The 15,870-nt window shown below is 40.8% G+C and overlaps 1 protein-coding gene across 8 annotated transcripts in view; it reads right to left on the bottom strand.

Annotated features, from left to right (window-relative positions):
* ANAPC10 (anaphase promoting complex subunit 10) overlaps positions 1-15,687 on the bottom strand; it is a 32,662-nt gene extending 16,975 nt beyond the window's left edge. For 2 of the 8 annotated variants that reach the window (XM_066318094.1, XM_066318101.1), the window contains exons 1-4: positions 14,875-14,894; positions 9,080-9,196; positions 7,685-7,775; positions 6,896-7,016 (exon numbers count right to left, since the gene is read on the bottom strand). In XM_066318094.1, coding sequence (XP_066174191.1) covers positions 6,896-7,016; positions 7,685-7,775; positions 9,080-9,194 — 327 coding nt within the window. In that variant the 5' untranslated portion in view covers positions 9,195-9,196; positions 14,875-14,894. Of the gene's footprint in view, positions 1-5,441; positions 5,823-6,895; positions 7,017-7,684; positions 7,776-9,079; positions 9,197-14,344; positions 14,426-14,874; positions 14,895-14,916; positions 14,936-15,401; positions 15,470-15,533 lie in introns of those variants that run through there. The other 6 variants (XM_066318102.1, XM_066318097.1, XM_066318095.1 and 3 more) reach the window with 6 other exon arrangements.
* Between the last annotated feature and the right edge of the window lie 183 nt (positions 15,688-15,870).

Here is a 15,870-nt window from a genome sequence, read left to right as displayed (position 1 = left end):
ACTTATTTCTGGAGTGAAATATTTTCCTTTTAATGGGAAGATACATGACTCATCATTGGGTAAAGTAAAAAAATGGTTCCACCGTGCTTTTGATTGGAAGACCAGATATTCTGATATTTACTGCAATTCTTTTCCACTGTTATGCAATCCAAATATATTCAAAAAGATAAACTGCCACAGCCTGTGTGGTTATAGACACTGGCATTCATAGAAGTCAACCATTGCTGCAGAATGACAAACACACTCCACCCGCATTACAACATGCTGTGGTTACCAGCCAAACACCTTTGCCTTTTCTGAAAAGGCTACACCATAATAAAAGCAGCCCAGCAAAACAAATCATACAGGGGGACCCAAGGGATGGTAAAAGTAGTAACAACTGGTAGAAAACATAACTCTGAATATGGAAAGTGAACTACTTAATGATTTGAGGAATGCATACAGCCTCACACTGCAAAAGGAGCCCTCTGAAAACTGCTGGTACATACAAACTCTGTTGGTTAATGATTCCCCCCTCCTGCCCCCTCCCACTGCACATGTCTGCTGCCTGAATCATTGCATTCCAAGATAGTTAGAGGATATACACAGTTTCTTCAGGGGTTTTCAGTTGCAACTTTGCTGGCAATGGGAATTTTATTTGCAAGTGTTTCTATTCTACTGACAAGGTCAATTAGTCCAAGGAACGATTGGTTGTTCTGTCTGATAGCTCTGTGTATTTATTCAAGCAAGCACTTTTATAACCCACAATTGAATGCAGACAGTTACCCTTGTAAACACGACTGTCCACTGGGATTTTCACTACATTTTGAGCATGTAAAAGAAAAACATGCTTTTCTTCCTTCAGCCTGATAGCACATAAGTTTGATTACAACTTGGAAATTTCAGGGAGTGAAGGGCACGGGGGCTACTGTTTTAAATAGATATGATCTACTGTAAATCAATATACATATTTGGACCAATTCCTAGGAGCTAAAGAACACAGAAATTTGACTGATCAGCCTAAAAATCTGGGAGACTATCAAAGGGAGACAGATCAGCATCTCTGCTCTATCCAGGCATTTAAAAGAAAAAGCCATGGTGTAAAAGAAGCAAAGCTATATGTAGTACTAAGGGCTAAAGGCTACATAAAATGCTTTCACAAAAGCCAGAAGCACAATGTGTGCACGTCTGTGTGTATGTAAATCAGGTGCAGAAGTTGGTAGAGTTAAAAATAAAACTAAGGAAAGAAAAGAAGACTATTCCACTACTCTAGCTAGAACTTTTGTACATAAGCATGCCCCTGGCAAAATGTGCAAAGAGGAACAATGACAGGCCCTACTCTCACAGAGCTTTTATTAACACACACATATTAACACATATGGAGCACCATACAGGTACTCCACTCCCTTCACAACACTATATTCTTGTGGAGAAGAGATCCTCCATTTATACTAATTAGGAATGGTAAAGGAGCTGGTCTATTGGTACACTGATCTCCATTATTGAAGTCTTCCTTGAATAAATCTTTCAGGGATACAGAGAAGGTAAGAAACTATCAAGGAAAACTAGCAGTTTTTCCACTAATTAACATGATTACTACTCTACAACAGCAATATTATCCTATATGCTTCAAAAGAGTGCTAGAGAATAATGCTCACTGAAATTTGCAGTTGGTTTTCAATATAAAAAGTTCAAGCACATGGCTCTTTCCTCTCTCACACACAGCAGCACTATGTGCAACCTGCTCATGTCCACCAGAGAATTTTTTTAAAGTACTGTAATTAGAACACAATAGTGAAAGTTTGCATTAAAGCCAATGAAAAACTCCCCCATCATGCTGAAGGACAGCTTACCTGCACTGACAACATACAGTTTTAAAAATCTGAATTTTTAAGCCACTAGTACCAAAAAATATTTTACTTCCGTAAAAATCTAACAAGGATTTGGGGGAAATCTTTTCAAATCCTCCTACTGGAACTTCATGCACAGAAAAGAGATGAAACAAGGAAGAGAAGGTGGCAGTGTGACCTAATTGTGGCCTTCCAGTACCAAGGGAACCTACAAAAAAGAAGAACAGAGACATTTTACAAAGGCATGATAGGACAAGGAGGAATGGCCTTAAACTAAGGTTTAGATTAGATATTAGCAAGAAATGCTTATTGTGAGGGCGGTGATTTTCCAATTTCTTTTCCACAGTGGAACTTGAATGAATTATCATGAAGAGGGCTGTAGGTGCAGGAGAGGCTTTCACACATATGTAACCCTCAGTGCTTCCATGCGTTCCTAGGCTCTCTGTACTGCAGTTCCCTCGAGGAAAGCTCTGTACTTCATCAACTTGCTGCCTTCCATAGAGCTGTTGCCACATTGTTTCACATGGCTTTTCCTCGGCTTCAGAAAGTCAAGTCAGACTGACAGAATTAAAAATACAGGGCCTCTTTAAGGTACCCCTCCCTAATTGAGCCCTTCTGTGGCAAGAAAAGGTTTCTTCATAGATTTGTTTTGGAATGCTCAGACACAAAAGAAAAAATATCTTTTACGTGCAACATGTGCCACAGCATAAAAAACACGTTTAGTTTTTCTCTACAGAAGAGATGTTTATTTATATTAAAATATTATTTCACAGCAAGGTAAGATTTAAAGGCTTAACAATTTTATAGTGTGTGGGCAAAAATAATTTTCCACTATTCTACTAGCTCTAATGTGGACCTCCCTATTTGTATACACACACCTCATATGCATAAAAGGCTATTTCAATAACTGTATTTTGCAGAACTGCACAGCAAGCTCTGCTCTGATGTCTTACCATTCCACAGTATCAAAGGGCAGGAAAATTGTAATCCTGTTCCTAATTTCCACAGCTTGAAGCATATATTAGCTATTTCCATAAGCACACGAATGATGAAAAGGTCATATCAATTACAGTGATGATGATATTGGCAGGGAACAGTGATGTTACATCATTTAATTCTGCCTTGTCTTTGTTAAGATGAGTTCATGTGAACATCCCAGTTGGGGATTCATAAAATATCCTCTGCTGAAAGGTGGAAATTTGTAGGGAGTACAAATGGAAATAACCCTGCTTCTGAAATTTGATTCCTACTCTTGACATCAATCACAAGGCCTAATAACTAACCAATACCAGTAGAGCATTCTACTCCCCTGCTCTGCAGATTTCCAGCACCAGTTAATTTTGATGAGAGGAACAGGTCCTGTGTGCATCCTGATGAAACAAATCCATCCTCAGCCAGTAGTAACAGCAAGACAACAACCAAAATGAACAGCTGGTGTGATGATTGTGTCTATGGAGCATCCTAGAGAGCAACAAGAAAGACTACAGATTGAAATTCTATAAAACTAAAGTTTATTCAGTCTTTTCTTAGCGTGAAGAGTAGCTTGCAGAAGGCAGACTATTTTTAATTGACATTCTGAACCCAAGGAAAAATTAGTGGTCAGAAATGCCCCTTTTCTTGAATGGAAGAAAGACCAGAGGAATGGTTTCTAACCAAAGTACCTGAAGCCTAGTCAGGAATATAAAGGAGTAACAACTCAGTACTCCAACTTCAGTGGAAAGCAGTTTAAAATGCACCTTAGAGATGTTTGATTAGAGACTCACCAAAATGCACCTTCTTGATTGATTACCTCGTGACAGCCCTGGGACAAACTACCATGTCCTCACTCATCAGGATCTAAGTTTACTCCACGTAGAGAAAACAGGAGATGATTGCTCACTGATGGATTTCTTAGCCAGAAAACATCTGGCTGAGTCCAACCTCTTCACTACAGTCCCTGGACACTGCAGGAGCAAAGGCATTACAGTAGGGTCACACTGTAATGTAACTAGCTCTCGGAAAAGCCTCTCAGCTTGGGCATTACCCCAGTTGGTAACTTCCCTCTCTAGTCAGAATCTCTCCAAACAGGGAAGAAGGAGCCCTGTCCGTGGTGCTCAGCCACAGCCCCACGCCACCAGGGGGGATGCTGTGCTTGCACCTGCTTACAAAACACCAGGCAAGGCCAAAAGGGATGGAAAACAAACTGCAAACAAACCAGACAGCAGTCCAAAGGAAAAGCAAACAAACAAGCAACTCCAACAAACACCTAAAACAAAGACCTCACACTGTTGTCACGGAAGGTGTATTAACATTAGAGGGCTTTCACTTGAGTCTGTGTAAAGACCCTACATTACAGGCTGAGAGCAGAAACCACTGAAGCTACAAGGTGTGTATATACAGATATATCATACATGGATAGAAAACATACCCTGAAATACCACCTGCACTTAGCATCGGAACACTTAGTCTTCTCACAACAACATGAACTACTGAACATCTGAATGTCTCAGAGGGGTACAAATGCAATAAGCAGGTGAGAATCACTTGAAGAGACCAGAGATCTCTCACAGACAGCATTTCACCCATACTCTTTGCAGTGGGTTATTTTTACATAATGAAAAAGTGTAATAACTTAAATCATATTCTGAGGAGTCTGGATGCTGTTCCAAAAATGCCTCTACAGACTATCTTGTCATTCCAGACTGTTTGTACCATCACATGGGAAAACCCCATGACTGGAAATGAGAAGATATTTGCTCTCCAAGCTTGACAGCTGTGATAGAATGGCACTGAAGTCACAGGAGAAGGCTGAGTGCACACACCTTAACTGCAGTGAGCAAGGGAATAATCCTGCCAGATTGCAAGGGCTGTTCTCACCCTTACCATGGGGTACAAATGAGGGAGAAGAAACCTTTTACTCAGAAAATAAATTCATCTAAGGTTCCAAAAAAGATATGCCTACATCCCAGAATACAAACTAAAACTGATCTTACATTTGTGACAAAGTTTAGCCTAACAGCATATTGCATTGTGTTGAAAATTAGACCATTAGGAAAGAAAACACATTCATTAGACACTATGAGTTGGGCAAGCATCCATGGAAAAATATAAAATGCTTTAGCCTGATTTTCCACCCAGTTAATCAGTACTGAAGCCAATGGAATCATTGTATAATTAAGCAGATTTCTGTAAAGAGCTCATAACAGTTCACACTGCTTTAATAACCTCCTCATGTGTCAGGGTAGCTGAAGAAAGTTTCAGAACTGAAGGAAAATTTAAGAAACAGACTAAAGCAGTTCAGGAAATATGAAAATTGATAGCAACATGTAACATCATGGTGATGACAGTCACAAGAATTTTACAGCATCAGTGTATTGTATCTCATTAATAAGAAGCATGACCATATTTTCTCCCCAATTTGGAAGTAAAAAGAGCACATGAGCATGTGGTATGCATAAGAATTACTCTGTCATGCATCACATTATAGTCACATTCATATACCATAAAAATGCTAGTAACTTGTTTCATATAGAAGTACCATTTTTAACTACATACATTATGCATAAAATCCCGTGTTTGGCAAGAAAAGAGCTAAAGAAATATTGCTTGAGACACTGGAGAAAACTAACACACTTGTTATAGATTTTATTGCTTTATAGATCTTTAATATGTTAATGACCCACATACCCTCAAGAGTGGGAGTTTATCGCTGTATGAGAAACTTCAGTTAGGCAGTGAGATGTACAGTGCTGTACTAAGCATGACTACAGGAAGGACAATAATCATTTAGTTACTGAAAGGGCAGCTAAAAGTGCAAAAACCGAAGTGCTCATTAAGGACAACAATGACATCTAGTGGCCATGCGGGAGACTGACCCGCAGCCCAACGGGAAAGGCTCCAGCTGTGCCCATTCCTCAGACACTGCACAGCTCCCAAATTGCTACGGTACGAGTGGGAAGGTGGAAAGGCAGAACTTGCAGCTGATCAAAGTCAAAATAACGTGGTGATTCATTTCTTCCAAAAGAATATTTAATGAATTAAATTAAAGAAATACAACACACCAAGAGACTTCCGTTTAAGATTTAGGATAACAGTATAGGTCAAAACTTGGGAGACCACCACGTATCACTGATAGGATGTACATAGACTGTAGATAGATAATGCTAACAGACATCTCTACTACACTCTTTTTTACTCCCACTGCATCTACAACCTTCTACTTACAACCTGCTCTTGGGACTTGGAATTGTTATTCAAAGCTGAAAACCAAAGTGAAAAAAATAAATTCCAGAAGTAAAACACATTCAAGCCACCATTTAGCACATCCCTTTTCTCATCACCCCAGTCCTTCTGTTATTGTAACACCCGCCATATAAGGCTGGTAAGTTAAACCTCCCCAAAATACCAGCCAGTTACTGCTGAGCTCCAGAGAAGAGGAATTTGAAACATGAGGCTCCCCTGACTCAGAAGGAGCAAGGATACCTGCTTATGAGTAACCCGATTAGTTTCCAAGGTGGGCTTCTACCAAGGTCAGGGATTATTCCAAATCTGCTTTTACTGTTAACTAAAAGGTAAGCAAGACTGAGCACTTAAAGCAACTCAAATCTTATCACAGTTCTGACTAGAAACATCACCATAAAAATACTGGCTTTGATCATTGTATAAATAAAATCACTAACAAAACACTACAACTCTGTCTCATTTAAAATCTTCAGTTGATATGAAGAAGTGAAAATTCAATTTTGCATCATATTGATAAAAAACTGCATCCCATCCAAAATTTTTACATCTCAGTGACTGTTCAGTATTAAAAAGAAGAAGATTAGAAACAATACTTGAAAGTAAAACTTAACCTATGCATATATTCAATTATAATGACGTTTGGTAAAGGAGTCTGATTTAAAAATACAGCAACCAGTCTATTAAATTTACAAGATAAAAACTAAAAGCAAACATCAGAAAAAGCCAGCTATTTTCCCCCTTCAAGAACAATGCTATATTTTACCTCCAAAAAACACTTTATTACATCAGATGTCCTAACAAGAGAGAATAGTTTTAAGACAGAATGCAAAGCATCATTGACCTACCCGGATTTCCTGGAGATTATGAAAATTATTTCCTACTCTGACAGAGATTTTGCTTGGAGTGTAACTTTCATCAGATTTGTAGTCTGCATAAATACATAAGGTCTTCACTGTTGTTTTTCTTCTGCAAGAAGCAACACAAGCTATGTAAACATCATAAAGAAAAATATTCATGATGAATTTGTTGCTAGTTTGCAATAACTAAAGATTTAAATGTTCTGAAAATGAATATACTGATTCATAAGGAACATGCTGTTGAAGGACCAGGTGATTTTCTACATTACATTATGCACACAGTTGATTTTCACCATGCTCCATTGCCCGCCTTCAGAAATGCCAGTATACCAAGAAACAGCAAGCAAATAAAAAAGGGGGAGAAACATCTCATCTCAAGTTTGGTTAAAGAACAAGTACTGAAAGCATCCTATACAGGATGGAATAATAATAAAAAAAAGGTTTCTAAAACTCATCTATTAGGTTACACAGGAGTCATCTACTCTCCAAATGACGCTCAAAGATACAAAAATCAGGACACAAGTCACCCTATATGAGCAAATGTGATGCTGTCAGAACAGACATACCATTAAACACTCCTTTTCATTGCTTATTTAGGCATTTAGTGATCATAATATTTGAAAATCTCATTTTTAGAAATGCTATCTGACTGCTTACCAGTTGGATAACAGAACTAACCCAGGAGTTCTTGCACTTCCAGAATTCCTATCTTGGTGAATGGTAATGGATATGAAGTGACACAAAGCACCCTAACCCACAGGGAGGACATTGTAATACCTAAATTGGATGTTCACCAAATGAGGCTGTGATCCATCTGACTGCCAGTAAGTTTCTAGATTATCATCTCGTAACTGATCCACTCCAAACCCTATGAAAAAGAAAGTGCGATTATCTTTTACATCCCATTTGTGTAAGGCAAATGTAGCTCTTCAACTCTTATAAATTAATGGCTCTCAAGTTATAACATATTAGGAAATACTTTTAGATATCTAAGGTGCATCTATGCTTTTCCACCACAAAGCTGAAATAGAAGAATCTGCAGAAGTTCAATGCTGTTGAGGTCTGTGGGGTGCAAATCCATGTCAACATGTCCTTGAATTTCAAGTGGTTAAGCAGTAATTCATATTGGTTGCCAGAGCAATAAGCAGTTAGACTTTTCCACCTCTTCTGTAACTTAACTGCTGAACTAAAGAAAAATCATTAGCAGAGACCATTCATTATAAAATTTTAGCCAAACGTAACTTTTCTTTTCAAGTCACATCCTGAAATATTTTTGCTTTTTCAAGTACCAGCTAGAACAGGCAAAACCAGTATTCCTAAAGGTTAATGCCATCACATTAGAAGAAGCAACTCCAGCTTTGTATTTTGCATTCCCTCATTTGTATTCATAATTTGTATTTTCTATTCCCTTATTATCTGTCCTTTTACTAAGCACATCCTTTTATTGATTGTCCACACTAGCTGCAGTTCTAATACAGCAGCTGAAGTTTAATCTGCAATAAAAAATTTCCTTCAGCCTGTTTGAGCAACAAAACCTTGGGACATTTTTCTCCAGTATTCCAGGATTTCAGCCTGAGCACAATATTGTGACATAAAGGGATCACTGACCCTAGGCTGCAGCAAGACAGCTGATCAATTCCCAACAGATATTTCTGAAATAGCAACTCAACCATCCCAAAGGGAAAGAATACAGATTTTCAGATATTTTGAGTAGGTGTCACTAACTGCAGCTCAGGTTCATTTTACTTGCAGGGTTTTAGGGCCACCCTGTAAGGGCTGAGGCCATACAAAGTTACAAAAAGTAATATTATTTGGGTCACCCAGCTGCATGGTCATTCTTACTTAAAAATGGAGCACACCCAGGCAAAATCCCAAAGCACAGCAACAATTTCACTGTGCTGGGTATGATTCTGCTCACATGGCTTAGTTTATTTATTGGGTAAAAAAAAAATTAAAGTTAATATAAAATACATAGGAGTTCTGTTTAGTTCATATAGCTCCTCCTAGCAACAGTTCTGACACAGTTCTAACTTTCATATTGTATCACACATGGAGAAGGCCAACATTATTTGTAGAGACTACAGCCTACACTACAGCAGTTTCACTGAGGTGGATGCCTTCCTCCCAAAACAGAAATGTACATTCAAACTTTTGCATCATTTTGTGATTTACCTGGCTTACAGGATGAAAGAGACCAAACTGCTTGGGAGCCTATTTCTCTAACAGTACCAGTCCTCTCTAACTGCTTTGGATCAGCACCCGGTGGGGTCTTGTTTGGGGTAGTCATTTCTAGTGAGAAAAAACAAGTCAGTTAGTTTTGACACATTTTTAGCTTGATGGGAAAATGAAAGGATTTTGTTTGTTCACATAGTCAGTTTAATTCTTTGCCCTCACAATTTAATAATAGCCTACGGAATATGTGGTTTGTACATATACACACATGCATTTTTGCATGTCTGTAGAACGTTTTATTTATATATATATAAAGTAATTTGTATAAATATATAGAATATATATGTGTAATATATCTAAGAGGTTCAGCACATATGTAAATTCTGTGCCCTTAAGAATTCAATGCATACTTGGAACATTTATAAGACACAGTTTGCTTGTATCATTCTAATTTATGCATGCGGAGTTAGGGTTTCAGAATTTGGTTTTTCAAGTTCTGTTTTTTAAGAAATTAAAATTTAAAATGTTGATTTAGAGGCTAGCAGTACAAATTCATTCCCTCCCACAGACATACTTAGAAGTTCTCTTAATGTACAAATTCAGAAACCAGAGCAAGAGATACTTCTCCCCTAAAATAGGGAATGGGAGTTTAAACAAATTCTATCATTTGCAGCAATTGGTTATAGCCACAGTTTTTCACAGACCATTTCCTTAACTTTACAACTTCATCTGGAATCATTAACTGGTGATTTGCATTGTTCAAGTATCCCCACTCATTCTCAACAGCCAGTCTATCACCACACATACAACAACTTAATTAAACTGGGCTTTGTATAGTACACAGCACTTCACTATTTCCTAGGAAGTGGCTAAAAATATTAAAAATAAAAAAAAACCCGAAGAACCTTTAGATCCACAAAAAGAACTACATTAAAACTTACAGTTTAACATAGAGCACTAAAGAGTCAGGCGTTAGAGCTGACCTCTCTTCCTTTGCTTACACGCACGACATCAAGTCATGCTCTGCTCATCTCAGAACAAGTTTTGCAGTGCCTGTCCCAGGCAGCAAATAAGGGACTGAGCGAGGATGGGACCCACAGGATCAGCCTGACCCACTACAGAGACAACATTTCCTATGTGCCAACGATTCTGCAGCTAAAAATCCTTTGTGGGACACAGGAAATCTGAATTCTGTGGTGCACCAAACGCCTGCTATTGGCCCCTGAGTATTTTCTTTTCATTTTGCAAACATAAGACTTAACACAGATATTTTAGCTGCTTTCCCATATACAACGTTGCAGTCCTAACTACCATAAACAAAATCTGAAGAAATAATTGCATGTGTAGAAAAATCTAAATACTGACAACAGCAAGCGTCACAAAAGGCTTCAGACAAAATCCTTGTTCAAACACCATCCTCTCAGAAGAGATGTTGGGCACTACACAGCTAATCCTACAGATGTCTCACATATATATTCACAGGCATATTAAACCTAACATCATCTAAATTTAAAATAAAAAAAAATTAAAAAAAAAAAAAAAAACTGGAAAAAATTCAAAACATTTAGTTCTCAGCTACTTGAAAAACAAACACTTTTCACAGAACGGTTTGGAGTGGTGGAAGGGACCTTCAAAAATCTTTTAGTTCAACCCTCATGCTGCACCACAATTCAAACTATGTTTTTTAAGCATTGGGGAGACTATTATCCTGGACTTGTGAATTTTAAAGATCAAATGACTTTCTAATCCAAGCTCTGTGCAATTATTTTTACTTTTGTGACAGTGAACTAAGAGAGGTTGAGATGCATTCATTTTAATTTTCAGATTTACAGACATCAAAAGTACTGTTCTTCCAGCCTCTAAAAATAAACATAGAAAATTCAACCTCATGAAGTAAAGCTAAACTGTTCACTTGTAATTCAAGTGATCACATCTTAAAAACATCATAGAGAACACCTTTTCCATATTAGCACCAGCAAGTATTTACCCTCTTGACTTCAAGAGAAAATAAATTAAAAACTCCAAATCCCACCTTTAAGACAAAAGGACTATGCAATCATTCCATCAAAACCCACCAAAATACAGTAAATCACAGAAATGGCATTGTTCACTCAGATTACATCACAAAGTTCATTACACATGCTTTTAGAAAAAAATTATTGGAATTGCCAAAGTATGCAAAATCCCTTAAGATAACGATGTTGAGATTTCTTAAAAGCTTCAGCACACAGCACAAAGTTCTAAATAACTTAATAATGCAAGACTGGTTCTCCAAAGTTGGAGGCATTATATCTTGGGGGCCTGAAACCTAACAGCAAAAAACACCATTCAAGTTTCCTGCTGTTTTAAACTGAGCTCATTTCTTTCTATCTAACAGGAAAAGCTTCTCAAACCCCGAAATTTCAACTCCAAACCACTGCTGGCAAATAAATCAGCCACATATTGTGTACTAGTGATGAGCAAGACTGAAAATCTTCAATGGTTGAACTAAATGAGTCAGATTTTCATGACAGACCTCCTGCTCAAGAACAATACATTCTGGACAGCTTTGCTGAAGCTCCCCAATACTGTCAGAACTTGAAAATGCGAAAGCTGATAGAAGTACAAAGGAACAATAATGCAGCAACAGGTCAGCTCACTCAAGTAACACTTCTGGAATTTTTACTAGCAGAAGTAAAAGTACCTCATTTTAAAGAGACATCAATACCTAGCTCTAAAAGGAATTTAAGTCACCTAATAAAATTATTCTTTGCTTTTTTTAGGCTGTGTAAAAACAAGTGTTTTTTTTAGAAGGCCTTTTTCTTGACACACGTGCTGAAAAAATGGAAAGGCACACTGCATCTTGATAACCACTGCCTGGAAACATCTCTGATTTTCCAATTCAGTTATTCCAAAAGATCATTAACAGCCTGCTGTTTCCTTATTGACAGTATGAACATGTGAATATCTTAATGACATGATCAAGGCCACACTTTCATTTTGCTATTTTCCACTCTGTGGTTTGCACATTCTTTGATCAAGATAATACTGCAGCTTTCTCCTCCTCCCTTCTTGAACTTTTTATCCCTCATCTTCCTCAGAGAAGTTCTCTCTTTTCCAGAAAACATCCCAGCCCTGTGTAGCAACAGCCAATTGAAGATGTTTCAGCCAGCACAGTTTATGAAGAGAGTGAAATGAATTTAAATAGTTGGACAGTCTGCCTTCCCCAACCAAACCAGCCATGTTGTTCTCAGGGTACCAGCAGGAGACACCTTTGAAAGGTGCACAGCTGGCAGCAAACCCTTGTGTAAGCACACCACACACCCAAGAGGAGACACTGAAGGCTCCATCATGGGTCTTTCCTACTAAAAATCCATAAAAATCCAGTCTCAAGGAATCCTGCAGATTCCAAAGCAGCTTTCCCCTATTAAAACCTGTAATCCCACCATGCTGTATGCACAGAACTGTTTAAATACACACCTGTAAAGGCCCTTGACAGACCTGACTGTGCCTGAGAGACGTGTGGCCAGACACTTACTTCTGCAGAAAGAGATTTGGGGACACTCAGCTTCAGGTTCCCTAAACCTAAAAGCTGAAAGTTTCCCTTTAGCATCCAAATCAAGTATCACCTTCTAAAAACAAGCATCTCTTGATCTACAGAGAACTCATAGAGAACCTGTTAATCAGTAGCCTTTATTGTAGCAACCCTTCAATTGACGTGAGGGCACCCATCAAATTTGCACTTAGTTTGTTATTTTCTAGAGTATCTATGCATTTCAAACACCCCTCACAAAGTTTAACTAACCTAATATTCTTGCAGAGTCTAGGTATTCAGCACTATTTAAAAAAATAACCAGACCATTTTAACTAAGGGCCTTTTTCAGCAATCACTTTCCTTGTCTTTATATTTCCTCACACTTGATAATATGATAAAGCAACACCTGGCTAGTTGAAAGAACATAATTCTCAATTAATACTTGTTTTACCATGCATTACAGTGCTCAAATGCAGTATAAATGCCCAGCATATTTTGGGATACTGTTTGCTGTTCACTGACACCCTTTCCACTAACCAGGCCTTTGATTTTTTTATTCCTGTGTTCTTTTCCTCCTTCATTTCCTGTTAACTGAGCTTAGTTATGCTGATTTCCAACCTGCCACCAAACTTCTCAAGAAGGTTTTTTATTCCAGCTCTTAGGTGTACAGTGCTTGCAATCCTTTCAATTTCGTGTTCCACATTACAGGAAACTGTGCAAATACACTCAAAACTGAACTCTCCAGGAGCATGTTTCATGACACCCCTGTTTAAAAGTGAGTTACTTACAAGTCAGATTCAAAAGCTCTTAAAAAAGCATTATTTTTAGACCACACTTCAGTAGCTTGAACAATGACAGAAATCCTGTAAAACTCAAGACAGACTCCCCATATTCCCTCCTTATTAACTGCATTGGCTATTGTAAAAAAAAGTTTGATCCAGACTACTCTCAACAAACCACACTAGAATATTTCCTGTGTGCACACTGATTTTAATTGTCCTCTACTTACTGACAAATTCCCTTCCCAAACCACCTCCTCGGAATCCTTCAGGGGATCAGAGATCATCTGGCTTTTCTCTCTCTCTCTCTTTTTAGCAAATATCTGACTACAGCCTTTCCAGGCAAACTGAACAAAGGCTGCACTGACAACTTCAGCATTTTTGCAACATCCATAAGACTGTTTTTCCTTTTCATAACAGAAGGGAATTTCACACCTAAGATTCCCTGATTTTCTTTGCTGCACTACTCATTTTATTACTCATTTACAAGCTCTTGTCCCTGCTCTCATTTTCTTTGGCTGGACCCTTGCTCATCTAAGGCCTTTAAAGATCTCAAGATATATCCAAAATATGGATATGCTTCCATATTTTTTAATCAGATGGAAGAATAAATGCTAAACATTAAAACGGCTAATCATTAATTAATATTTAATAATGATAGTAAGCATTCAGCAGCACCCTATTTCAACGAGCTTACCTGTACTTTTGATCCTTCAGATTACTCTCTCAAAATGAGTTAAATAAACTTATTATTTTTACCCTGCCTACAGTGCATTGCTTTAAACCTATCAGTGAAAATTACTAGTCTTTCATTGTCAAAAATGCATTTCATTAAAAATAAAGATAATTACGATAATCAATTTGGCAATTTTATACATGCATTCCTAATCAGGAAAAAAAAAAAAAAAAAAACAAAAAAAACAACTTTTTCTGAAATATATTTTTGTGAAAGCCCAGATTTTACCAAGTTACCCGGTAAGGCTACAAGCTGCTCCTCAAAGGAGGCGAGCACATCTTTACAAGGAGTGTTAAGCGTAAATATTAGGTGGACGCTGTCGTGAAAACCATGAACAACCAGAGGGTGAAGCCTCTGAAAGCTTTGAAAAACCAACCGGCAGCCGTCCCCTCACGACTTGTTTCTAGAGCTTTCAATCAATATCAATTATATTAATTATAACTGTAACAATTAAATATAAGGAAAAGTAGCCAGGCTGACAACACTACCTTGCAGCCGTGTGCCCCCGGCCTACAAACCGCCTCAGTATGGGGAAGCGGCAGCAGCAGCCCCTACTCCGGGCACGGCCCCGGCGGCTGCCCAGCCCGGGCTCCGCTCTCCGGCCGCGGGGGCGACGCGGGAGCCCCTCACGCCTCACGCACGGCGGGAGGGCCCCGGCCGGCAGCGCCGAACAGGTCTCCTCAGCCAGCCCAGCCTCTTCCCGGCCCGGACCTTCCTCTTTCTCCTTCTCCTCCCCTCACGGCCCCGGCAGAGCCGCAGCTCGCACCTTTCCCACCTGATCCCGCCGGGAACCGGGATCCTTTCCCACCTGACCCCGCCGGGAACAGCCGCCGCCGCCGAGAGCCCGCAGTGCGCATGCGCCGCCCCGCCCGCTCCCGCCCGGGGCCGGGCCCGCCCCGCACCCGCCGCCGTGGGCCCGGGCCCGCCCCGCTCCCGCCGCCGTGGGCCCGGGCCCGCCCCGCTCCCGCCGCCGTGGGCCCGGGCCCGCCCCGCTCCCGCCGCCGAGAGCCCGGGCCCGCCCCGCTCCCGCCGCCACGGGGCCGGGCCCGCCCCGCTCCCGCCGCCGTGGGCCCGGGCCCGCCCCGCTCCCGCCGCCGTGGGCGGGAGCGCCGCCTCCGCTGTGGGCGCGGGCCCGGGCCGTGCTCAGGGCTGCCCGTGGAGCCCGAGCTCCCGAGATAGGCTCATGAGAATGCTCCCCCACGGGAAGGGAAGCGCGTAGTCCCAGTGTTTCAGGTTATGGTGACGCGCAGTCTAGGGCAAGTAAAGGCTAGCAAGACTATTTTATCTTGGTACCTTTCGCGTTGTATCAATCCCCGGGCGTACTCGACATTGTAGTTAATTAATGCCGAAACTGCAGTCGGCGACACCTTTCCTTGAGAAGAGAAGCGGCCGGTCGAAGTGTTTGTGCTGCCGGTCGCCACCTACCCAGTGGAGGCAGAGGCCAGCGAGACCTGTCTGTCCTGGGAACGCGCCGTTCCGACCCGGGGGCTCCCCTGGGAGCGGGGCGGCCGCTCGCAGCCCGGGAAGCCGCTCTCTATGTCTCCATGGTGAGGAGGGCCGGCCGTCCCTGCCCCGCTGTCCCCGGCGGGGCCGCCCTTCCTTCCTCCCCTCCTCTGTGTGGCGGGCGCCGAGGCCCCGCCCCCCGGGCCCGACGGCCATCTTGGCCGGGTGGCGGCGGCGCGAGCACGTTGCGGGCGCGGGCCCGCGCGCGGGATCAGCGGACGCGCGCTCTCACCCCCCCTCACAGCTCCCGCCCCCGGCC

Source organism: Sylvia atricapilla, chromosome 4 (genome assembly GCF_009819655.1).
Source record: "Sylvia atricapilla isolate bSylAtr1 chromosome 4, bSylAtr1.pri, whole genome shotgun sequence".
NCBI classification, from domain to species: domain Eukaryota; kingdom Metazoa; phylum Chordata; class Aves; order Passeriformes; family Sylviidae; genus Sylvia; species Sylvia atricapilla.
Note: the sequence above shows the minus strand (reverse complement) of the source record. Positions and strands in the feature narration are given on the sequence as shown.